The 25,835-nt window shown below is 41.7% G+C and overlaps 1 protein-coding gene across 7 annotated transcripts in view; it reads right to left on the bottom strand.

Moving 5' to 3' along the window:
- Positions 1 to 25,835, bottom strand: part of LEF1 (lymphoid enhancer binding factor 1) — a 119,312-nt gene that overhangs the window by 33,540 nt on the left and 59,937 nt on the right. For all 7 annotated transcript variants that reach the window (XM_079920187.1, XM_079920192.1, XM_079920190.1 and 4 more), the window contains exon 4: positions 6,485 to 6,617. In XM_079920187.1, the coding sequence (XP_079776313.1) occupies positions 6,485 to 6,617 (133 nt within the window). The remainder of the gene's footprint in view (positions 1 to 6,484; positions 6,618 to 25,835) is intronic.

Here is a 25,835-nt window from a genome sequence, read left to right as displayed (position 1 = left end):
CTTGAGGAGCTCCTGAAAGAGTAAATATGCTGCTAGTAAAACAGGCATCAAAATAAGACTTTAAAATTATTTAGTTTGCCCTCATTATAATATCACTTTGGTCAGGAGAATGGTAGACAATTGTTTTTGTGTAGAATGGAAAATGACAGCCCTTCATAAGTAGAAGGCCTGCCATGGTGTTCAAGGATTAGGTAAATTGCTACTTTCAGATTTTCACTGGCTCCCTTATGGACACATAGATTTGGGAAATGTGATACCTCAGAGGATCAAAGATTAATTAGAAATCATCTTCAGCCCCATAATGGTCGTACTTGATATGATTCATTTGGTCTCTGCCACTTCAGCTCCAGCTAAGCTCTTCATCAAGTTGAGTCCTCTGGGCTCCAAGGTCAAGCTGTTCTGGATTAGTTGTATTCCACAGAAAATGAGAGTGCCACCAAATTGTTTCTTGAGCTCACACTCCCTGGAGCACACTGCCCTATAACTGTAAAAACCACCTGAAGCGGCTTCCCTGGTGGCGCAGTGGTTGAGAGTCCGCCTACCGGTGCAGGGGACGCGGGTTCGTGCCCCGGTCCGGGAAGATCCCACATGCCGCGGAGCGGCTGGGCCCGTGAGCCATGGCCGCTGAGCCTGCGCGTCTGGAGCCTGTGCTCCGCAACGGGAGAGGCCACAACAGTGACAGGCCCGCGTACCGCAATAAAAAAAAAAATTTAAAAAAAAAAAACACCTGAAGATTGTACCTAATCCTAGTCCCAGAGGACACCTCTTTGTTTATATCTTACCTTGGGTACAGAAAAGAAGGGCTAAGACGCACACATAAAAATGCAAAATAAAAACTTAGATTTAGATTTGGGGGAAAGTGCTTCGGAACAGAAAAGAGCCACATGAGTTTCTTTACATAGCTAATCTGGCTTTAAAAGGCCATTACCATGTGCAAAGACACATTCCCAGGTTTAACACCCAGCATATGCATTCAGTGGCTGTAATTATATTAGCCGGTATGCAAATTAGGTGAGTATACAGAAGATGCCCTTTAAGTATGCTGCTTTTTTTTACTATTTAAAATGTTTATGAATTTCATTTGGATCTTAAAAGATACTGAAGGCCTTGAGCATATGGGAATGGCTTAAGAAGTGTCGCCTTCAAAGTGGATGTTAATTTGACTTTGAAGTTAGGACACACTCTTTCTCAACTCTCAGAGAAAGGTCTTTAATCTTTCTCTTAACAGAGAGTTTACAGGAGATCATCTGAGGTTTTACTGTTTTTAAAAGAATAGTCTAAAATCTCCTTTTTTGATCTCTTATCACTTTCAAATTTAATGAGTATTCTTTTAATTCCTTTATATCATCAATTCACCAGAAGCATTATGTACAATGGGACCCAGGGCATTCTGCGGATCCACTCTCTCCCACTGAAGCAGAACCACTGGCAGCTGGTTTTTGGAAGCTGGAAGTTCACCTTAGCAGAGTTACCATCAAATCTCCCTTTTTTTTAAAGCGAGAAATACTGCTTCTTTTGGTCACAGTAGACCCCAAATTTCATACTCTGGGATTTTTTTTCTTGGGTCTGGGGAGGTAGGGGCAGCAGGGGTGCCTACAGTGGTGATTCTTGACGTATCAGAATCACAGGGAAGTTTCTCCAACTCGCTGCCTCCCTCACTCTGACACTCTGATACCTCTCCAAGCCTCAGGTTCTGCAGGAGGGCTGCTCCGTTTTGAAAAGAAAAACCAGGCCAACTCAGAAGAACTTGGAAAACTTTGCGGAAATTTGAACTTGAAAATCGTAATTAGAGATGGAATTGTCTTAATTGTCTCCTTTAATCCCTTTGTTGGGGAGGTGAAGTGACTGTTCAGGTACCTAAAAAATGCGATTTGTCCTGGGATCTTATCTCTGGGATGCAGAGAAGTAGCCTGCTTTCAATCACATGTCTCTAAGCAGACAAGCTTGAAAGCTTGCTCTCCACTCTAGTCCATGTTCTGAGTACACTGAGAAGGCTGCACTAGTGATTCTGTGTGGGAGTAATCTGACAGAACAAAAAATACAAACTAGCTGCATTTGGTTTCACTGCTTAAGAAGAAAGGAGGGAACTACCATTTACTTAGCACCTGCTACATGCTAGTTCCTAGGCTGGGTATTTAATTTGACTCTTCCTATTAAAAGTCTACTCATATTTCAGATACCTCTCTCTCATGGAATATTCTCTAACTCTTATTGCTCTGAGAAATCTTTCTTCTTTGAATTTACAACATTTCATTTGTACTTTTAACATGGTACTTAAGATAGTCTTCACTTGGCTTTATAGTGAGGTTGTACAAATGATTTCCTGCCTGAGCCTCGTACGCTGCTTGGAAAAAAAGAGACCGTGTCTTCCCCATCTGTGCATCAAACTATGGCTGTCTCCGGACGAGGCTCTGAATATACGTCTGAGCGACTAAACAAATGAACAGGTGAAATAAATGGACCCATTCCCCATGCTGGGTCAGTACTATAACCGTTTTGCACGTACGTACATGATGTGGCTTAGGTCATTACATGAGTAGAAGAAAGTGGATCTGTGTTTTCTAAATAGCTTATTGTTGCTTTAAGATCCCGTTTCCAAAGATTCCGAGAAGTGTGCGCCTCTCTACCAACTCCTGTGCTACCTTAGACACATTTCACGTCATTCATTTAATGAGTATTTATTGAACACTTAACTATACTCTGGAGGCTCTATGCAGTATATCCTTAAAAAATTTTTAAACTTTTATAAATAACTTTTATAAACACAGCCAAAATGATTCTGGTGTCAGACTGCATGGATACAGTCATTCTGCCACTCACTAGCTATCTGGTCTTGAGGAAGTTATTTAATTATTATTCTGTAAAATCAGAATGAGAATGAAATAAGTGTTGCTGTGAGGAATACATGCATTCGTATGTAATACTGAGAAGTGCTTGGTATATAGTATAAGCACTATGTTGAGTGTCTGTTGTTATTTATAAGGATACAAAACATATAAACAGGTACATAAACCCAGTATTTCTTAAAAGCTCTTTCAACATTTTTATCAGACACAATGAGTGGAACAAAATGAGGGGTATTAGCTTCCCTTGCTTTTCCTACAACTAACTACACCTACACACCTGCACCCCGCACCCTATCCCAAAACACATACTGAGGGAAACGTAAAACCTAATACGCTTCCTAATAGGAAATTAACCTCAAGTTATTTTCCTACAAATGAGAATGGGTTCTGCTGACAAGCAGTTTATATTTATCGGATAATTCCATCAAGGGTTAGAGTATGAACACGATATTCTTTTTTTTGGATTTGGGGGGGGGGATAAAGCTAACCAGCTTCCCAAGGAACTTTGAAATCAGCAACTCAGCACCACCATGTTATAACCAGCTGTATGTGATATACCAAAAGGCAGGCAGAAGGAGAGAAAAGAGAGTAAATGCAAGAGATCCAGTAAGCCTTAGACTTTTTTTTCCCTTATACTTATTTTTTGGTGATCAAGGTACCCAAATATAATGATATGAACTCAAAATCATGTAAATTAGTACTTTTTAAAAAATTAGTTCTTTTTAAACCAAGGTTTTATATCCCCCTAACTACACGGTGATGAGGTACATGAAGTCCAGGACAAAAAAAGTAATTAAAAACAGGATTTTTATATTAAAACAAATGTAGACTGTGTATGGAGTAGAATGCAAAAATCACACGAATTTTTAGGACAAAATACTTCAAAGAAACTGCAATCAGACAATTTCTGTTCATGCCCACTAGTCCCTTCTCTAGTTCTAAAAAGTTTGTTTAAAAAAAAAAGTTTGAGGAGTAATGATAATAAAGTACAATTAGCAAGGTAGGGTAGCCGTAAGATATGGAAACAGAAGAGAAAGTGTAATTGGTAGCTAGTCAGAAAATTGTCTGTTTCAAAAAACTGAACTCTCCTAGGGACTTCCCTGGTGGTCCAGTGGGTAAGACTCCGCGCTGCCAATGCAGGGGGCCCAGGTTCCATCCCTGGTTGGGGAACTAGATCCCGCATGCATCCCGCAACTAAAGCCTGGCGCAGCCTAAATAAATAAATAAATAAATATTTTTATAAAACAAAACAAAACAAAAAATTGAACTCTCCTAGAATTCCTGAAAGAACAACTTCTGAACCATCATGTGTTTAAAATTTTTAAAAAATTTTTATAATGTTATTTTTTTAAACAAGTCCGTTTCAAAGTGCTCAGAACAGGGACTGGGGTATAGTAAGTACTATGTAATTGTTAAGTAAATAAATGGTTTAAAACTAAATAAAACGTGCTGTTGGATTATTTTTGCTAATAGCTTGTTCGGGGCTTTTATATCTATCTTTAACTGTCACCCGCATCTTTATGGTCCTCAGAGGCCAAGGTCATATTCATCATATGGTCCCCCTTGGCCACGGCCAAGGTCATATTGGTCATATGGTCCCCCTTGGCCACGGCCAAGGTCACATTGGTCATATGGTCCCCCTTGGCCATGGCCAAGGTCATATTCGTCATATGGTCCCCCTTGGCCACGGCCAAGGTCATATTCTTGAGCTTCCCTCTCAAACTCAGCCTTCTTCCTAAGATGCCTATTTTAATTCCCTTTCTCACTACATATTCACAGACCTGTCTCTGATGTTTCTTATTCTTTGGAGGTCCTTGACAAAAGGAAATAGAGGAGAGGAAGGACTGGAAATGAGGAATAAAACAGAGACAAACCCAGAAACATTGGCCTTGATGATTTCTGCCTTCTCTAAGCAAAGGTACCTGGGCTCCACTCAAGCGAAGTCCAACGGTAACTAAGTCCTCAAACAGTCGTCTTTTTAATAAAGGTGGGAAATGAACATGATACATATTTAACCTAGAAGTGTTCACAGCAGTGGGAAAAACATCCAGCCTCTGAACTCCACTTTTTATTTTACATACTTACTATATTTTGTTGTTCACTATCGATCAAAGATAGGCCTGGACACACGGGTGAAGTGCTGGAGGTGGCACATTTGACCCCTATATACATTCTCTGCCTTCATGTGGTTTTGCAGGACCCTTTATTTTGAATGTCTAAAGAGCCCGTTGAGGTCCAAGTATGTGTGTACGTGGGAAGAATAAGGGCTATGCTGTGAACAAACTCCCCCTCAAAGTCTGCTCTAAGCTGACATGACCAGAAGGCTTGGGGAACCCGAGCTTTGTGTCTGACAACGAACCCACACACACACCCATCAGGTTAGAAAACAGGTGTCTTGAGTTTTCAGACCGCTTATGATGTGTGTTTCTCTGTAAATGATACAGAAGCAGAACTTGGTAATAATGTAGAGAAGCAAAATAAGACTCACGTTGCTTTGACTTTAGACAGAGATGGTTTTGTATTTTAATTATATTTATATCTAAATTGGTGCTGGGAAACAACAAAGAGAGGAGAAAACACAACAGGGATATAAAGACCAAAAGAAATCACAAAAGGCTCAAAAAGGTAACATTTGAGGAAAAAACAATCTCCTACTTTATCCCTTTTCTACCTTTTTTTTTTTTAACACTATCATCAAACCTGCTAAACATGCAAACATGCTAAAATAAACAAATACGGCAGGGGGCACTGAGGACTGAATTTGTAATATATTTTCACAACATATTGGTTTACACTGTGATCATAGATCATCAGAGCTGTCACTTTGAAATGACCCTTCAATATTTTTGTTCTGTTTTCTTTTTTTTTAATCCTGAAAAGAAAAGAAGCCAACAACAAATTCTTGTATGCTTATTAGATGTGGCACTATATACAATGGAATATTACTCAGCCATAAAAAGAAACGAAATTGAGCTATTTGTAATGAGGTGGATAGACCTAGAGTCTGTCATACAGAGTCAAGTAAGTCAGAAAGAGAAAGACAAATACCGTATGCTAACACATATATATGGAATTTAAGAAAAAAAAATGTCATGAAGAACCTAGGGGTAAGACAGGAATAAAGACACAGACCTACTAGAGAATGGACTTGAGGATATGGGGAGGGGGAAGGGTGAACTGTGTCAAAGCGAGAGAGAGGCATGGACATATACCAAACGTAAGGTAGATAGCTAGTGGGAAGCAGCCACATAGCACAGGGAGATCAGCTCGGTGCTTTGTGACCACCTGGAGGGGTGGGATAGGGAGGGTGGGAGGGAGGGAGATGCAAGAGGGAGGAGATATGGGGATATATGTATATGTATAACTGATTCACTTTGTTATAAAGCAGAAACTAACACACCATTGTAAAGCAATTATACTCCAATAAAGATGGAAAAAAAAAAGAAATTGCTATCAAATAAATTCCTCTCATCTCCTACAAATGTATTATGACCCATAATAATGTATTGACCCATAATAATGTAAATGTATTATGACCCCAGTGACATGTGTGGAGGCACTTGTGAGGTCACTCAGACTGATGAGATGAGGCTCCTTGCTTATCCAAAGCGGCCTGGGGAGGGAGGCAGGGCTCTCACCTTGTTTGGAGCTGACATCCGACGGGATGTGTGACGGGTGTGATCCTGGAGAAAAGTGCTCGTCGCTGTAAGTGATGAGGGGGGTGAGAGGATGGACTGCGTGGGACGGCTGCACCACGGGCACTTTATTTGACTGCAAAGTAACCACAAGGACAGCCGTTAATACGGACGCCCAGCTCCTGTCTCCTCTCCCCGCAGAAGTCACACAACAGCGGTCACTGGGCACCAGCACAACCCGAGAATCCTCTCCAGACCTGGACGACTGAATCGTCTGCTCTACTCACTTAGATCGTCAGGATTTTCTCGTGTTCGGGACTCAAGTACATGAATATCCCACCGAGAAACAACCAGTTATTTAACCAAGGCCCCTTTGGAGATTTAGGTTGGTCACTATTATCCCATATGACGTAAGTTCTAAACGTACACATGTACACTCCCCTTTTGGATTATCTCCTCAGGTGAAAGTCAGCAGAGAGCTACTGGAGCAAAAGTTGTGAATGTTTTATAAACTCTTTATTCATTATATATGTTCGGCATAAAAAAGGCACTCAATAAATATTGTTCAAAGAATACATAAATGAATAAATATTGTCAACTTGAAGGGCAACTTTTAAAACAACCCAGTATGTATAAATCTGCTGTATTGGTATCACCTTAGTTTATAAAATTCGTCATTCTAGAGTTGTACATCTTTAAGAACCACATTATACCATATAGTTTTATAGTTTGGTCAATCAAGCATGACCATCATTCATTATGCTTCAGAGCTGCTCAGTTCATCTTCAGGTTCTTTAGTTTCTAGAAGTCTTAATTGATAAGAGCAAGTTCCCAATCTTGAGCTTAACTGCGTAATGTGAAATATGGCTTGTCAGAACACTCTAACTTGTTAGCCTTTATATTTTAACATATTTTATATGTCTTATATGTGTTTAAAAGTAAACTTTATTATTTAATTTGGAATTCTAAAACAGTAACCCGTTTTAGAGGTTCAGGTTATTTATCTGGACCTCATCAATTTGAAATCTGGAATTCTTTTGTTTGGCTAAAGTTGACCCCGCCCCCCACCCCGCCCCCAAGAAAGTGCCTACAAAGCAAATCAGTAATATAAACAAGATTCAGGCAGTTTAACCTAATCAGGGGACTGTTTTAAAAGGAACTCTACCCACCCCCCTCCAAGAGAGTAAACTCGACACAATTATATACATGCAAAATACGTTCCTGATTTTAAATTCATCTCCTAGTTAAAGCAGTCTCGGGAAGATCTCTATTTAGAAACACTACCGTAATAAGTAACTTGTGAATTTAAGAGGAATAGACTGTAATGAATTGTAACTATTCTCTCATTCACTAGTTCAAACTGGCCTTCACCACAGCCAGTTTGAAATAGTGAGACTGTTACTGTACTACAGACTAAAATGCACACGAAATCACTTTCTCCGGAAACAAATATCTGTTTAAAACAAATATTAAAAAAATGTAAGTGCCAGAAAACTGCACAGTGTAAACTGCTTAAAATGTAGGGACATATCTGAACGGCTGAGGGCCCATAACACACTTGTGTGTGGTGGCTGCACCTATGATGTACTCTGATTATTTCATGGTTTTTTTTTTACAAATTAGGTATAAACGGTACGTGGCTCCAACAGGAAAAAACATCCTCTCAGGAAAATTAGGAATAATCATACTAGTAACACTTAATTCTCTTTACAGTTAGTAATAGTAATTCTCTACACCCTATCATTACAACCTGCGCCCAAAAGAAACTTACGAAGAAAAAAAAGCAAGGGGAAAAAAAATCACACTTTTTTAGACAATAACATAATATCCATACTAGACTTTGCCCTATTTTATAATTATCAGCTTCCCTCTAATGGTAGAACTTGCGTAGCGCATATAGCCCTTGGCATTTATTAAATAGAGCACCATTATCAAAGCCACATGCCTTTTCTCCCTACACTTCTGCACAGACATCTATGCACATAAATGTGTAAACGGTTAAAAAAAAATCTTTCCATGCTTTTCAAGGGTTAGTGATGCAGTTTGTCAAATACACAGAATGAGCTTCTTAAATACTTAGAATGCTAAAGGGATGCTTCTTAAATATTTAGGATGCTAGAGGAAGTGGGAGGCGGGTGGGTGTGACGATATTGTTATTATAAACCCTTTTAAAGACAGCAAAAATCGCAACACCCAAATGCTAAAATGAATATATTTCAACTATAGTTTAGAATAACTGCTTTGAGTTTCATTTTTCAGAAGTTTCATAAGAAGCATAATCGCCGAACAATCTACTTAGATATTTTCTTGGGGTAGTTAAAAAAGCACTGCAGAAATCTTCTGGGAAAAAAAAAAATATGTATTTATTTTGCATGCCTTTCTCATTTCCAGAGCACCACCTTAAGGGACCTGCATTAGCAGGCAGCATCTTCTTGACGTCTGACCTATCCCTCCAGCCATATAGCTCAGAATCCGGTGCCATGAATTTTTGTTAAATTATGCTATCCTTGCTCTCCTCTTAATTTTACGGCTTTCAAGACAGATTTGCTTTCCTGTGGGAAGGAGATAAGAAGCTGAGGATTTTCATTTAAGCTCTGGCCTTGTCTTATATTTTGCAAGATGGATAGCGGAAGCAGTACTAGTAGGTGTGCTAAAGCCAACAAGGATTATGTCTATTTTTGTTGCCAAATAATAAAAGCAATATGAAATCTCAATAACATGAGCGAGCCCAGTTCTAGGGTTTATATCTTGCCTCCTGCTGATCACCTCTGCTACGTACACAAAAGGGTCCAACCGACACCACGGAGGCTCGGCACGTCGCCCTCACAGTCAAGTGTCCTCAGCCCTGAACAGTGGGCTTCCTCTGACATCAGGAGCCGCTGCCCTCTGATGCCACACGCCCACACAAGGCGAGAAGCCACGCACTGCGACTTTGTGTTAAGTTTTACGACAGACAATATAACCATTCTTTTTTATCGCCCACCTTAGGGTTTTTTCTCTTTTTTTTGAACTTTTTATTTTATATTGGAGTACAGTTGATCAACAGTGTTGTGTTGGTTTCAGGTGTACAGCCAAGTGATTCAGTTATACATATACATGTATCTATTGCTTTTCAAATTCTTTTCCCACTTAGGTTGTTACATAATATTGAGCAGAGTTCCCTGTGCTCTACAGTAGGTCCTTGTTGGTTATCTCTTTTAAATACAGCAGTGTGTGCATGTCAGTCCCAAACTCCCAACATAACCATTCTTAATTCTAGTCTTCTCATCTCCAAATAACAATGTGCTGTATATTGGGGAGGGGAGCGTGTGAGGAGAGAAATAACTAATCGACGACTTAGCTTCTATAGACACACTTACGTAACTACGTTATAATGCCTAGTTACAGGTATATATGCGGGCACATGTGTATATTCATTAAGCACCTAAAATGTTCCAAACACTATTCTAGTGGGGATGGCCAATACAGACAAGGTCCCTGTTCTCACACAGCTTCCTTTCTAGGGGCCTGGAAAATGGGGATGCGAGTATTGGAGACTAAATAAATAAATGTATAAAAAGCAAAACAAAAACCCCAAGCAAAATCTGAAAAGACGACATCAAGTGCTATGAAGAAGAGGAACCAGGTGATAGAAGAGACAGTGTATATCTCATCATATGCCTTCGTATCACATTAAAGCTGTAAGAAACTGAAAGTTCATTTAGTCCAAGATCCTTATTTTCTAAGACAGGAAGCTGAAAAACAGAGGTCACCAGGGAATGGGTGATCAAGCCATGACTACTGTCAACACTTACAGTAAGACAGCCTTACTCACTACACAACTCCAGTTAACACAGGGCCACTGGGAAGAAAATGGGAATGGAGACCCCCAGGCGCACTTAAGAGAGTGGAACCAAGCAGCAGAGAAATTACCATCTTTCTGGCTCCTACTCTGTGCTGGGAACTGTGCACCTAGTACTGTACCTAATGGGACCCCAGTCTCCTGACTCCCCCTCTGGTGCTTTTCCCAGCATACAGCTCCCTGTAAGGGAGGGAGGAAGGGCAAAAATCATTTCGATTCTTTTTCATTCACAGGTACAGTCAGGTAAGTCTTAGCTTCCAGAGGAGAGCCACCAGGTACTCCCATCGTGTGTCCTTTCCTTGATCATCTCAGGAAAACAGCATGCACAATTATCCACCTTTACAAGACACCTGGCAGCCTTAAGTCGTCCCAAATTCTCCACGCCTGCTCAGAGAGAGGTTCGGTAACTTGTCTACGCTCATACGGCAGCAGGTGGCTGAGCCCGGCCACAGACCTTCATCTTCTGATTCCAGCTCTGCATCTCAGGCAGGTGATCAGTCAGGTGAGCAAAGGAAAAAGATGGAAAGAGCAGGTACTGGAAAAGGGGTAGAAGATATCAAGGGTGGATTCGAGAACACAGCTCTCCTGCCTACACTCAGCACGCATAAGTGGCCATTCAGGAGGAATCCTGCAATCTTTTCCCAAACTGGAAAAACCACCATCAGGCCACCCTACCCGCGAAGCACATAATGATTACGGTAACTAACACTTAGCCAAGTACTTCCTAGGTACTAAGCACTTTATAAGTATCTTTGAGGCAGATACTATCATTATCCTCCTTTTCCAGAAGGGGAGGCTGAGGCACAGAGAAGGTAAGTAACTTTCCTGAGGACCCAGAGCTAGTAAGTTGCAGAGCCAGGTTCAAATGCAGGAAGTCTGGCTCTAGAGGCCACGTTCATTACCAGTAGACCATGCGGCCTCCCCGAAGAGCCCAGCTCATAAAATCCTGGACCCCGAGTTGACCATCTGGGCCGTAGCTGACAGTACGTGACATCCATGAAATGCCCGTGTGGTCTCTGTACCCCGCACAGGAATCACATCAGACAAAGAGGCACCTTAGTAGAAGTGGTTAGAGCCGGAGACTCAACAGCCACCTTTCTCTCCAGGACTGGAAAACATTCCAAGGAAGCTAGCTTGGCTGCCACCCAGGCTGGTCCCTGCACGTAAGGACTTCTTCGGCATCACGGCCAAGAAGACCCATGCCTCCTGCGGACACGAAGTGGATACCACTTAGGGACCCCGAGAGTCAGCCCCAAAGCAGCATTCCCAGAAACGACCCACTCACCGCGGGCAATAACTCGAGCTGTCGTGAATGTCATCAGCCTCTGAGGATGTGGTCTGGGAAGGACTAAAACGTGGTTCAGCTCCCTCCTGGCTAAGGCCGTGGGCCTGCTGGTAAGTGGAGTAACTGGGGGGGGGAATCCTGCCGGCCTGCTGGCTAGTCCCCGCTGTGCACATCTGCACACCTCCACTAAACCCACAGTGCAGGATCTGGCTGTGCATAAAGGTCCTGAGTTCCATTCCAACTGGCTGTGCATTTCATCAACAGTCCTCCCGGTAATGGCCGAATCCAGGGGAATTCTGACACTCCACCAACTTACCGAGATGAGGAATTTCATCTGGCCTAAATCGTTATAGTGGCATTTTACTTTTTACTAAACTCCTAATACGTCTGGTGTTCGTGAAGTAGAAGCCGCGTAATTTCGTATCGTGCCTTCCCGTCCTCTTCTGAGAATCTGAGCTTCTCAAGCCTTCCCACAAAGAGCAGCAGATTTCATTTGCCCAAAAAGGATACAGTGACTCTTGCATTCGCTAGAACTCAAAAGTAACACTTGGTACTGGAAATCTTTCCTAAGAGCCACCAAAGCTAAACGCCTGATTCAGATCTGCTGCGGCTGTCAAATCTCAGATGACTACTGGCTGAGACGCAGCAGCTCTTTTCAGATAATGATGAGGTCCCAGACTTTGCAGACTTCCCGAGCAGGAACTGATAGAACTTCTAAGGTTCGCAAAGGACAAGTATTCCACGAGCCCAACTCTGGAGGCAAAGGGATGGTCTCTACCGGACACCTGGAATATCTTCCCTAAGAGAGGAAGGAACATGTTGTAGGGAAAGGAATTAATATGCACTGGACACCCAGTAAGTGCCCTCATTACGGCCATGCCTTTATATCTCTGGCTGGCACTCATGCACAGAGGTGGGGCGGTATCACCTCTATATTTATAGATGAGAAGGCTGAGTCCTATTGGACACAGCTAAGTAATAATCAGAGGAGAGAGAACTTGTGCTGGCACAACTGGGCACCCACGTCCCTGACTGTCCTGCCCCACATTGCCCACTACTCAGCTCCTCTCTCCACCGCTGCTCCAAACCACCCTGCCGGCTGAGCATGGCCCGCCCGGGGCTCAACTGTAATGAAGGGTCTGGGCAGAACAACGGGCCTCTTGCAAAAGACTGATGTCACCAGCGGGACTCCAAACAGACTGATGGAATTGCTGATAAAATGAAAAGGTGTGAAGCGCCCTCCGTGTTCCCACTTCTCTGTAAGGTGATGATTTCTATAGGTTTCCTCATTGAAACCTAAAGTCACCCCTAAGTTAGGTGTTACAGTTTACGTTAACACAGAGAAGAAAGCCAAGGTTCTGAGAGGGTAAGCAGTTTATACAAGATCACACAGGATGTTAAGCGGCAGAGACAGGATTTGGACCCAAGTTAGAGACTCTGAAGTCCACAGCTTGTATCCCAAGGAACCAAAACCAGACAGTGCCAGCATCCTCTGGTTGCCAAGTGGATGAGATGAGTAATAATACAGTTTAATATTTGAGTACGTGGAAACTGGAGGCAGAGTGTTCAAACATTCAAATACCAGTTAGCTGCTATGCTTAGGTAACTCACTTAATTTTTCAGAATCTCGGTTTTCCCATATGTAAAATGGGTAGACTAATACCTCACAGGATGAAGGTGAGGATTAATGAACAATGCAAATAAAATATCTATCGAGTCCTGGCATATAATATATGCTCAATGAATATCTGTGGAATGGATAAAGGGAAGAGGAAAGGGAAAAGAGGGCCAATAAATGAATTACTCTGCTCCCCAAAGTTCAAATCACTCATCTCTAAGACACAGTACATTTTAGAATTTAGAACTGTGCTTTCTTTCAGATGAATTGCCCGCCACCTCTCCCTTCTGCAACTGGTTTAATAGGAAGACAACTGCATTCTCCTATCTGCTTTCACATTCAAATCTCCAATTTGATACGTTATTTTGGTTGAAACATAGGAAGAAAATCTGACCTCACACAGATACGTTGTTGAAAAGGGAAGGATGATTTTAATCATTTTTTCAGATAATTGTGGCTCTTCTTCTTTGATACTAAACCAAAACTCTACAAGTGGTAGTTGAAAGGCTTGCTGCAATGTAGAATCGAAAAGCTTATCAATATATTTTTCCTGCTCTTACATCAAAATCGATTGCTCTGTCTTGCACTTTGAATTCACCCATGTATCATCTTGCATTGGGTCATTTGGAAAACAGCCTTCACTGAGTTGACATATTTTGTTACACAATATAAAAATCACATTCATTCACGTCATCACTCGTCTCATCAGAAAAGCTTTAAGGATCTGGGAAGTTATCAGGCCTACAGCAGCGGTTCACAAGTTTTCTAAAATTCTCGTTTTTGCTTGAAAGCTCCGATTTTATCAGCGGCAACAAATGCTATCAAGTGTTTTCACTGAAGAGAGAGACTCACCTGACTCATCTGTGAGAAAGTATCAGCCAAATACCAGAGTCCAAAGAACCACAGTTTGTCTGTCAGTTATGCAGTCAAGGGGTCAAGATTTAAGAAAATTCCAAAATTTTCTACTGCTTCCTCAAGGATATTCTAAGTGACACCGGCATTTTTGCTCCCCTGGGAGGGTGTTGTGGTGCAGAATTCAGTGACTATTAGTACCTCTTGGTGCCAAGGCACCAATAGTTTTACCCACTGTTGCTCTTGGACCAATGATGCAAATGCCCACATATGGCAGAGAAGACAACTAATGTGCTGCCGTTATCACGACAGTAGTTTTGACTTCGTGGACACCCTATCTCAGGGAGTCCTTTGAAAACGGCTGCCTGTAGGAAAGTAATGGTACAGAAATAGTTGTTGATTGTCGATGATCCAAAGCCAGTAAGGTGAAAAGTATTATTTTTGCTCAGCTGAATTCAGAGAGAAATTGATTAATGTGTTACAAAGGTAGAATGCTTTCATGATGTACTAAGTTATCATTTTTTCCTTCCTATTTGCTAGTATCATACATCTGTAAATCAAGAGAAATTTGAAAAGCAAACAATCAAAAGTAATATATACCACATCCTTTTAAATAACATTAAAATTGTTTTACACTCCTTCAACTCTTTTAACTCGATATAGAACCCCAGAGACCTGTGTTCATTCATTCAATGTGAATTATTTTCTTGAAAGGAATTCTTGACACATAATAGCTGGGAATAAGGATTTGCACCCTTTGGTGCTAAGAAGCCTTCTTCAACTTCCTCAGGTACACCAGTCATCACTGGCTCTATGCTTGCAGCCCTAGGACATGACACCATGCATTTACCACACTGCACTGTGACTACTTGTTTGTGCATCTGTTTCCTAGATAGAGATCAGGTCTTGGTAACTCATCGCCAGTGTCTAGCATAGGTCCCAGTAACGTGGAGACAATCAGTACCTACTTCTTGTGACTAAAGGTCTGAATGAGGCTTTCAACACTAAGAAGTCGGCTCTGCTCAAGAAAGAATTCCTACCCTTAAATTAAAAACAGGGATTGGTCCTCGTGTTTTCTATTGCTGCCTGAAAAATTATCGCAAATTTATCAGTGGCCTTAACACAGCACAATGTACTGTCCCTCAGTTTCGGTGGGCAGGATCCTGGCACGGTGTGACCTGTTTCTTAGCTCAGGGTATCCCAAGGGTTGGCCGGGCTGAGTTCCTGTCTGCAGACTCTGCCAGCTCTCTCTTGCTGTTAGCCGGATTCATTTCCTGTGGTGATCCCCATTTCCCTGCTGCCTGTCACGGGGTGGGGGGGGGGGCACTCACATTCCTTGCCAAGCAGCCCCTATGCTGAGCATCAAACGTTTCTTGCTTTGAGTCTCTGATTTCTTCTTCTATGACCTCTGGAGAAACCTGCTTTCCAAGGGCCCCCCGTGTCAGGGGTATGTCAGGCCTACCCCATAACCACTCTTTCCTAAAGCCAACAGTGAGAGTAAGAGAGCAGAAGTGGGGGGCAGCTCTGATCAGCTCAGGATGCTGCAAGACCTGATGCCATCTGTTAAGACACAGATCACCCCCTTCACTCTCTCAGTGTTCCTCTGTTTGCAAAATGTTATCACCAATTAATCTTCAGCACATAAAAATGAAGTACCATTACAAACGTTATTTATCTGGTGTTATCGTTCTTCTGGCTACACTATAAAGTCCTGAGGTTTAGTTTTGTGTTTTCCTCCTCTCCTTTTCGCTCTTTTTAATCCAGGGACTACATCGTCAACAGCGTGTTAACTCACACGCATCAGAGTTGACGGCAGTGGCGGCTCAGAGGGGAAGGGATAAGAGAGGATTCAAACATCTTCCCCTCCCCTCCTCCCAACGTCAGGGAAGTCAGGGAGAGCTATGTGCAAGGAAAGTTCCAAGGTAGCTACAGGGTCATGGCTTAAAGAATGGAAAAGGGCAATCACTAAACAGGGCTGAGGCTCCAATAGATTTATCTTGAAGAAAACGTTAACAACCAACATATCAGATTTCGGCCAATTATCTGCCTTTTAAGAAAATTTTTAGAAAGATCATTATTTTATATTTAAGTGCAACTCTCTTATTACAAGGGTCTATCTAACCTGAAGCTTTTGGCTTAATGACCTGACCCTAAAGAGTCATATAACTGTCTTACCATTTATTAATCACTAATAATGCACTAAATGCTGTAAGAAATAAACATGGTAGAAGGGAAATATATCAAAGTTGTAGTTTAAAACCTGGATGCTTGAGTGAGAAAGACAAGAGAAGGGACATTCACGGAGTATTTACTCTATTCTAGGAACTACGAATGATACTTACACACTTGTGATCAAATTTATTTCCTCATTTTCAACTAAGGAAACAAACGGAGGCTCAGAAAGGTTAAGTTCTGCCCAATGTCACATAGGTTAGCTTGTCAATGTTTGAACCTGGATTCAATACAGATCTTTTCTATCCCAAACAGAGGAACTGTTCACTGTGAGCTGCTGAAAAGAATGGCAACAGGGGGAATAACTCATTCTGGGAGCCTAAAGGGGACCCACACGTTTCAGTCACTGGCGTCTATACCTCAACAGACTGGGGTTACGCCGAGAAAAGATCAGAGCAAAAGGGAAAATGACTTATAATTAGGTGAAGCTGCAACATCCTATTATTTGATTGATTTCACAACACCTTCACCACACCCCTAATCCTCTGAGTGCTGCGTTTATTTTTCATGTTAAAGGCTGTTCTTTGAAAATTACGAGAAAGAACTGGAATCATTCAAGATAAACAAACCAACCAAAGAACAAAGCAAACAGGTTTGAGATTTACTGTGCTAGTGGTAAGACATTACGAGATGAGGCCAGACAGTGGCTAATTCAGAAGCTGAATAAAGGGGTGAAGCATAGGTGAAAGGAAGGATCACTAGATTCTAAGCAAGAGGAGACTGCCTGGGCTACGGGCTGTAGGAGCGTGGGGTCCTGTGGGGTGCATAGGTAGATGTAAGATTTTACAGCGGAAGGACATGGGGTAGAACAAGATGCCAACGGTTCGCAGCATTTTCTGGATCACAGACATCGTGATCTGATGAAAGGCGGCGTGTAAGTGTTTTCATATACAAACACAATCACACATTAACGGACGGGGGTGGGAGGTTTCAGTGTGTACAGGGGAGGACAGGGTATGGAGTAGCCCATGGACCCTAGATTAAAAACTGCTGCCCTATTCTAAGAGACAAGTGCTTTAGCAATCACTCAATCATAAAGCTTTATTATTATTAATAAGCTGGAGTTTAATTAGCATGTTGAAAGTAGTATTTGTGGGGGTCACTGGGAAATAATGAAAGGCAAACAAGTCAGTGAAGGTGGGTGAGAAGTCAGGGCCGGGGCCGCCTTTGTCTACCCCAGAGAGCACTGAGCACAGGTAGCAAGTGACAGTTTCCTCTGTAGCCCAGAGACAAGGCTGTGTAACAACAACAGGCCATCGGGAAAGGGCAGAATGAGGCAACTCCAGGAGCTCTAGAGCCAGAGAGGGAGTGTACTGCTTTGGGGTGAGTGGATCCCCAGAAGTTCTCCTCTGAATCTCATCGGCCATCAATCCTGAATAGACTCGGTCAGGTTTTCTGGTGCTGGTCTGAGCCCAGGCTGGTTAAAAGAGACTCTCTCCACCCACTGCCCAGGGATAGATATTCAAAGGGAAGGTTTAAGTCTTCCTACTGCCACCACAGCAGAATCAATCTCTCATCCAGTTTCAGAGGGTTGGAAGATTTCCCCACGGCACTCAGAACGTCCAGTCCGAGAACTTGATGACCCCAGATCTCCTTGGGGGAGAGGGGAAGGGGGGAGCCTGCATGGGGTAGAGGGCAAGGAAGTCCCACAGCTACCCAGGAGAGTGGATGAGTTGTTTTCATGTTCGGGCTGCAAACGGATGGTACAAAATTCCGCAGGAGCAAAGGCCAACAGGCTTAAACCTGGTATTTTCGTATTGAAAAGGGATCCTTCACACTTAAAGTAACTAGGAAAAGCATGTGTCTTATTTTAGTTTAGATAAAATTGATTTCTGTTTTAAGATCAGGTGTGAAGCATTTACAGAACAGTAATAAGAGGGCTTATGTGCCCATTCTGTCCCTCAAGCGGTCTCTGATTTTAGTAAGTACCATACGTGTAAAATAGTCTCTGCTTAAAACTGGGTGTTTTGAAAAGTGAAAAGAGTAACATTTATGTCTGTGAGGGACCCTCATTTTTCTACACTATTTGCTAAAGAGTCTTTCAGAAATCAAAGAAAGAAATGCGAATTATTTGGGGTTCAGCTACTAACAATAACACTCTAATTGAGAGCTACAGCTTGCTAGGAAAAGCAAATCATTTTCTGTGAATGTGTAAATGTGATATTTACACTGTAAGATATGCATTAAAGCTATTCTACAGAGCTATGCTGTCCGATATGGTAGCCGCTGGTCACCGGCTTTTGAGGGCTTGAAATGTGGCTAGTCCAAATGCAGACGTGCTGCTAAGTATAAAACGCACACCGGATTTCACACAGTTAATGTGGAAAAAAGAATGTAAAATATCTCAGTAATTCTTCACATCGATTACATGTTGAAATAACATTTTGGTTACACTGTGTTAAACAAAGTTATGACTAGAGTTGATTTTACCTGTTTCTCTTTACTTTTCTGATGGGGCTACGAGAAAACTTTAAATTACGTGTATGACTTGCAGTTGTGGGCTCACATTGTATTTCTAGCAGACAGCTCTGCTTCACAGTTTGAAAATCTACAGGTAAGAATGCACCTTTCCCTATTATACTCCAATTTGACTTAAAACAAATAAACAAAAAAAGTCATATTTATTATTAACAAAAGGTCCTTTTATGGAAAAGGAAACTTACAGATAAAGAAACTGAAAATCAGAAGAGTTTAGTGGTAGAGCTGGAAATTAAACATTGGATTCCAATATCCCATACTGAGGGCCAAGTCAGTAAGTTTAAAACCAAATATTTATATGACAAGTAGTATAAAACTATACATTTCATATTATAGCATGAAAGGAATTACTAAATGATATCTATCTTTTATAGGTCAGTGAGCCTTTTGAGTAAATGGTGTGTTGCACAGCGGTTATATGTAACTTCTTCCACTTGTCAGCACAGATTACTTTTAAAAACACCTAATACACATTTTCAGATTCATTACAAGTTAATGGTTAACTCACTCCCTGATGGGTAACCATCTTTCCATCTCACACCAGAATATATTGTCTGAAAAAAAACAAAACCCAACACACTAGAGTTTATCTTGAGTGAAAATGATGCTGCAGACATCACCATTTATAGGATATACTTTTATGAGTCAAGGAAAAAAAGCTTTTGCTTGGGATTTGAAACCAAATTCTTGAAATGAGTTGAAACGGAGGCATAAAACCTGAGTGACAAATGAAGTAGACTACATAAACAGGGTTTTATGTAATTTACTACATTTCGATTCATCTTAAAGCCCACAAATAAGTCAAACTAGAACAGCAAACTTTCCTTGAAAATGTTTGTTTCAATGGTATAAAAAGAGGAAGCAAAATGTAAAGACCCTTTAAAAACTCAGTTCTATTCATATATTGTAACAGAGAAATGCCCTATAGCCAGTGGAAAAGTATAGCAGCAAAAACGACAATAGCTATTCTCTGCCGGTGAAAAAGGATACTTCCACGAATATAAACTCAAAGATAAACTCTATTTTGTAGCATTTATTGTGAATAGGAAATTTCCTTTTTGAATTTTATTTTGCATCCTTTTTGGGAAAACTTGCTGGTGAACTCAAGGCAGATACCCAATGCCTGATCTACAAACCTTTCCCAAGAGCAACCTAGGTTACTGTTTACTTACAACACTGGATTGGAGTTGGCTTCTACTAGCCCTCCAGAGCCGACTGCTAAATTTTCAGGAATTTTGAGAACCTGTTAATATTATGTTGGTAGCTTGAAATTGGCCATGGTGGGATTATTTATACCATGAAAATTGGCAAATATGAAAAGTCACTGCCACTTCCCCCCAAACTGGTTGTTAAACATGAAACAGCACACCACTGGCAAACACTGAATCCCTTCCTAAATTACCGGGTGAAACAAACTTTTCTTTCCTTATTTCTCTTTGACAAGCAACAGGAACGTATTCTCGATCTTTGTCTGAAACCGTTCCAGAATAAGACGGTTCAAAGATCGTCATTTGATGCGATCTAGGATGACCTGAGCCATGTCCCCAGGCCCTGCTAACACTGGGAAAACGTGTGGCGGCTGGGCATGAACTACTCTGCCTGGTTCCCTGCCATTGGGCTTCAGCAGCACCGGGGTCTGAGTCAGCAGACAGGAGGAGCTCCACCACGTGGCACTGACAAGAGAGGTGTAGAAGATTTGCTGGCATTTTCTTCCCTCCTCTCCTGGAAATAGTTCATGCAGCCCCAAAAAAGGATAAAATGCTTAATGGAATTACTTTTGAAAGTTATCCGTAACAAATGAATTTTACACAGAAAAGCAAATAATTGAAACTATGTCATATCATACATGCATTAAAGAAATCAGCTTCCAACATGAGGGCGGTATATCAAAGAGCAATTCTCCAGACAAACTGCACAGAACCGGGTACTGGACTCAATATTAAAAAAGAGGGAGATGAGAGGCTGCTGCCTTTACAGCACTTTTACTCAAGAAATAGGACATAAATACTCTGTAGAGAATATGAGAATCAACTTAGGGACCTCTGAAAGCAATTATGAATCTTAGGGAGAAGTGTAAAGGAGCAAAAAGAACTTAAGGGCTAATTAAGGAATATTCTTAAGACACTATACTCTTTGCTTTCACAAAGCTTTTGCCTGGGTTTCTATACGAAGGCTGGGGGTAGTGGTCGGTTCTTGGGCAGATAATTGCATACTGGATTTGAAGTGGAAACACCTGGATACTATTCCTGGTCCTACCTGTTGTGTGGACTTAGGCAAATGACATACCCTTTTTGTGTTTCAGACTGCTCGTTCAATGAGGCTAATATTTTCCCAGCTAAGTGTGTATAAGGATCAAGTGAGATCATGCATGGAAACACTTTGCAAATGGTAAAACACTATGTAAATACAATAGTTAATTCCACTTTGGAAGAAAGAGAAGTCATTAATCTCATTTCCTACACTGAGAAAGTTATTACCTGAGTCCACATGCATGAGTCTGGTGAATACCAGATAAAGCTAACTTAGAAATTTGCTGAAACAGTTAATCATGGCCTCAAAGAATCCTCTCAATCACTGTTTCACTACTGATTTGCAGCCTTAAAGAAATCTCTACTCCCTATTCAGATAACTTCTTTGTGTAAGAATGTTTCTTTTATGATGCAAATATGCTACACTATGGTCTATCTAAATGCACGAAGAATATTTCAATTTACCTCTTTAATATGTGTCACCTGCTCCATCTGAATACCACTATTTTAACGATGTTTGAAGGTAGTGGTTGACTTGCTAATACAAAAAGTGGAAATATATACATACTGGGGGGCCAAGAAAGCCCGAAGATGACCCATAAACCCAAGAGGGAGCAAGAAAGGTAAAGCCACGTGAGGAGCGTAAGGCAAGGCTCTCAGGTGCAACAACTTGAAGTTTTTGAGTCTGACGTTTTGGGATTGGATTCCCGCCATCAACAAATGATAAAAGTGTCGGCCCGAGTATCTTCCATGCCATCTCCAGTACCAACGACCCTGTGATCCCAAGGGTTTCTAAAGCTTTGAATTCCAATAGTTTAATATTCTGTAGTTCTGATTCTTCTAGTAGTAACTAGGAGGAAGGAAGAAGGTCAGGAAGGTGAAAGAAAGAACTGCATATAATCAGAGATGACTTACCTGAACATTTAAAAAATCAGTTTGAAGATGCATCAGTGTCACACTGCTGATGGGGCCCTGGCTTGCTGGCAGCATGTACTGGTGATCTGAAGGAACATCCATAAAGCTTACAGAACAGATGGAAGACAGAGGGCGAGAGCACTTTCACTGTCATGAAACCCGATTTCTCCCAGTGCAAGGACCTGGAAGATTGTGCTAATCGTGACAAGGGTCAGAACTTCCAGATGAGATGAGTCATGCTGCCAAGATTCCACTGAGGGCTTCTCCCTTTCTGCAGCAAAGACAGGAACCACTGTACTCCTGCACCCCAAGTCTACCTTGAATCTCCGCCGCTAAATGAACCTTCAAAGACAAACCCAGTTGGACTAGTCTGTGACTAAGAAGTGGCAATCCCCTGTCAGAAGGGCAGGGAGACGGCAGCCCCCTGAGTGAGGTGCACTTGCACCAAAAGGCCAGTCCAGAGTCTGCACTGACAGAGTGAGCTAACGGTCAGTACTTGTAAGTGCGATGAATTGTATGGCTACAGAGTTATGGTCCTACAGAATAACAAACATGGAAGAAGAGTCCTGCTTTATTTCAGGGGTCTAGGTTCCTGGTTTCCTCTAAGTACTTTACTGCAAAGAGGATTCGGCGTTGGCAGTTTGGTCTAGCTAGGAACAAGCCACTCCGAGGAAAGGCTGATGTCTTGTGGGGAAAAGCCAGAACTGAACTATGACAAAACCACCAATTTACATTAGTTTACAAAGTGTCTTCATGTCCCTTGTCTCATTCGGATCTTGGCATTGCCCTGGGAGAAAAGCATTATTAATTTCCCCATTTTTCAGACAAGGACAAGAAAGCTCAGGGAAGTCCAACACCACAAAGGAATAAGTAAGAAAGGCTGGACTAAATCCTATCTTCCTTCACGTAACCATGATGCAGCCCATTTTCTGATTATCCAGTGGCCGACAGCCTCTCTCACTAGGCTGGGAAAGTTGACCTGGAACAGGTCACAGGGCCTCAGAGGCAGGCGTGAGAAACGTCAAATGGTAAAGGCGTAGCCAATCACCACAGACCGCCCCCCCCCCCAAACGCTATCATCATCTGTGTTTATGCTTTAGAAATAGTTATGCAACGTACTAATGTATAGTATAATCAATCAATACATTATCCACAAGCCTTGCAATTCCCAAGCCAAGCTGATGAATGGAATGTCGAGAAAGAATATACGCTGTCATTCTATTTAGAAGATTCCTGCCTCATACAAGTAATCATTTTAAGGAACCTATGGGCCTCTGTTTTTCACCTTCCCTTTAACTTCCAGTTTACGTGAACAACGGTCATTTCTTCAGGCTCTCAAGTCTTTCAGCTAATTAGCAATGCTCAGGACACCTTCCCAACCTTGATTACTACCGCTGATTCTTGAAAATAATTAAACTTTATTTCACCAGAGTTTGAATATGTCTATTAAAAAATCCAAGGGAATTCATTTTCTCCACCAACCCTATTTAAGCCAGCTTAATGTGGCGATAACATAAATCACTGTAAGTAATAAAGTTTTCTTGTATTTAACAGAACCTGAAATTTTCCAACTCAGATTATTATTGCAATACTAACTCAGTTACTGTGTTCTCTAACCAAATATACTGACTTGTTGAACTCCTGCCTCCCTTAAAAATGTTTTAACTAGGTGATATTTAGGCCTTTAAAAATATTTCAAAGGAATAGACAGGAAAATAGTTTTTCAGTTCCTCAAAAAGTTAAACATATGACCTAGCAATTCCACTTCTAGGAATGTACCCAAGAGAACTGAATGCATGCGTTCACAGAAATGCTTGTACACAAATGTTCACAGCAGCATTGTTCATTAATAGCCAAAATGTGGAGCATTCCAAATGTCCATCAACTGATGAATGGATAAACAAATTGCAGTATATCCATACAGTGGAATATTATGCAGCTATAAAAAAGAATGAAGTTCTGATATATGCTAGAATATAGATGAACCTTAAAAACTATACAAAGTGAAATAAACCAGACACAAAAGGCCACATATTATATAATTCCATTTCTATGAAATGTCCAGGATAAGCAAATCCATAGAGACAGAAAGAAGAGTCGCTGCCAGGGGCTGAGGGGAGGGAAAAATAATTGGGAGTGACTGCTAATAGGTAGGGATTTCTTTTTAAAGTGATAGAAATATTCTGGAATTAGACAGTGGCAATAGTTCCACAACTTAGAGAATATACTAGAAACCACTAAACTGTACAATTTAAATGGTAAATCTTATGTTATGTGAATTATATCTCAATTTAAAAAAATAAACTAGAGGCGCAATAACTGACTTGGACTGAATGAAGCCTAATTGTACTGTATATGTAAGGCAAATCCAAGTGATATTTTACTGTGTATGTGAATTATATCTCTGAACCTTGTAATTTTACATACAGTGATGACAGGGCAATCTCAGAAGGCTAAACTTGGGATTATATATAACCAAAGCACAGCCCACAGCAAAAGCGTGACACGCTGTGTGTGTGTAGGGACACAGATGACACCCACATAATCAGACTGAGGACACATCTAGGAGCGAGCCTCCCCTTCCCTCACAGACACCTTCCTGGGCCTTGCTCACGTGCTGGCAGGAAGGCTGTTATTGGCCCTGTGGTGTCCCTGCCCTTCCAGGAGCTCTCTCTGGAGTCGTTCCATAAATGGCACCAGTCTGACTGTGGGCACTGCCGCAAATGGACAGAAGGGAACCGGAAAATTTTCCAGGTGTTCTCCAACCTACCATAGGCTGATTAGGGGCTTGCAAGCCTCCTGGGAAATGGCACTGACTTCTCAGCTTGCTCTCAGCTGTCAGGTAGACAGACGGGCATGCTTCACGGGAGCTGAAGAGAGCATACCTTGTAGACTCGGAGTCTGGGCACACACGGAAGGAAGGGCTCCAAGGGCTTTCTGCTGGCCTGGTCGGCAGGCCACGTTCACAGCAGAAACCTGGGAAGTCTCTATTTGTAACCTGGAGTTCTAAGTCCTAAGGTTGATATTTTATCCTATTCTTGAAAAGGCAGTGAGTTTTTAAAGTTACAAGTGTGTAAAGAATCCACTTCTTAAGAGGACTCCTGGGGTTGGAATAAAAAGTTTAAAGGCCACGCTCTAATTTTAAAACATTGTTTTCACTTCAAATATCTCCATTTTCCCGAGTGGTTTCAAAATTAACTTCAATCCTGTTCAAATCATGACTTTTACCATTATACGTGAAAATTGTAAGTTTTCTATCTTATTTCTCTACAGATGATTTGGCCAAAAGTCTTACAATAGAACAACGGAAACGATCCCATCTCTTCCAACATGGAGTCTCTGGCAGGGCTCTCATTAGCCGCCCTCACAGGATACGCGCAGAAGGACTCCTGGGCTTGAGATGAAACATTTTATCTCATACGAGACGGGGAAAGTTGCTACTTCAAAGTGATCAAGAGCAAAGCAGTTTACTGAAGTGGGATTCAAGAGCTGGAAGGGGCCTAAGGGCTCACACAAATCTGACTGCCCTCAGTTGGCCGGTTAGGGGAGCGCCGTCGCCTGGGGACGTGGTCGTCTGCAGCCAGGCCCCAGATCCAACGCTCCCCTGCAACAGCATGCCACGACCAGATCAGCCAAAATCGCTCCAAGGTGAGCCCAAATCTGGCTCAGAGATTAAACAATCCAATCAATTCAGTTCACTCCTACCCCATTCAATAAACTTTAAATCGGGTACCTACCATGTTAAAGTGCAGGGCCAGACAAGGAAGGGTGGCAAAGGGGCCAAAGATAAGAAAAATCTCACCTCTGTTCTCAAGGAACTTGGTATCTGCTCAAGGAGGTAAGACACATATGCAAGGAACTAGAAGGTGGAGTATTCGAAGCAA

The sequence above is a fragment of the Stenella coeruleoalba genome (genome assembly GCF_951394435.1).
Source record: "Stenella coeruleoalba genome assembly, chromosome: 4".
In the NCBI taxonomy this organism is placed as follows: domain Eukaryota; kingdom Metazoa; phylum Chordata; class Mammalia; order Artiodactyla; family Delphinidae; genus Stenella; species Stenella coeruleoalba.
Note: the sequence above shows the minus strand (reverse complement) of the source record. Positions and strands in the feature narration are given on the sequence as shown.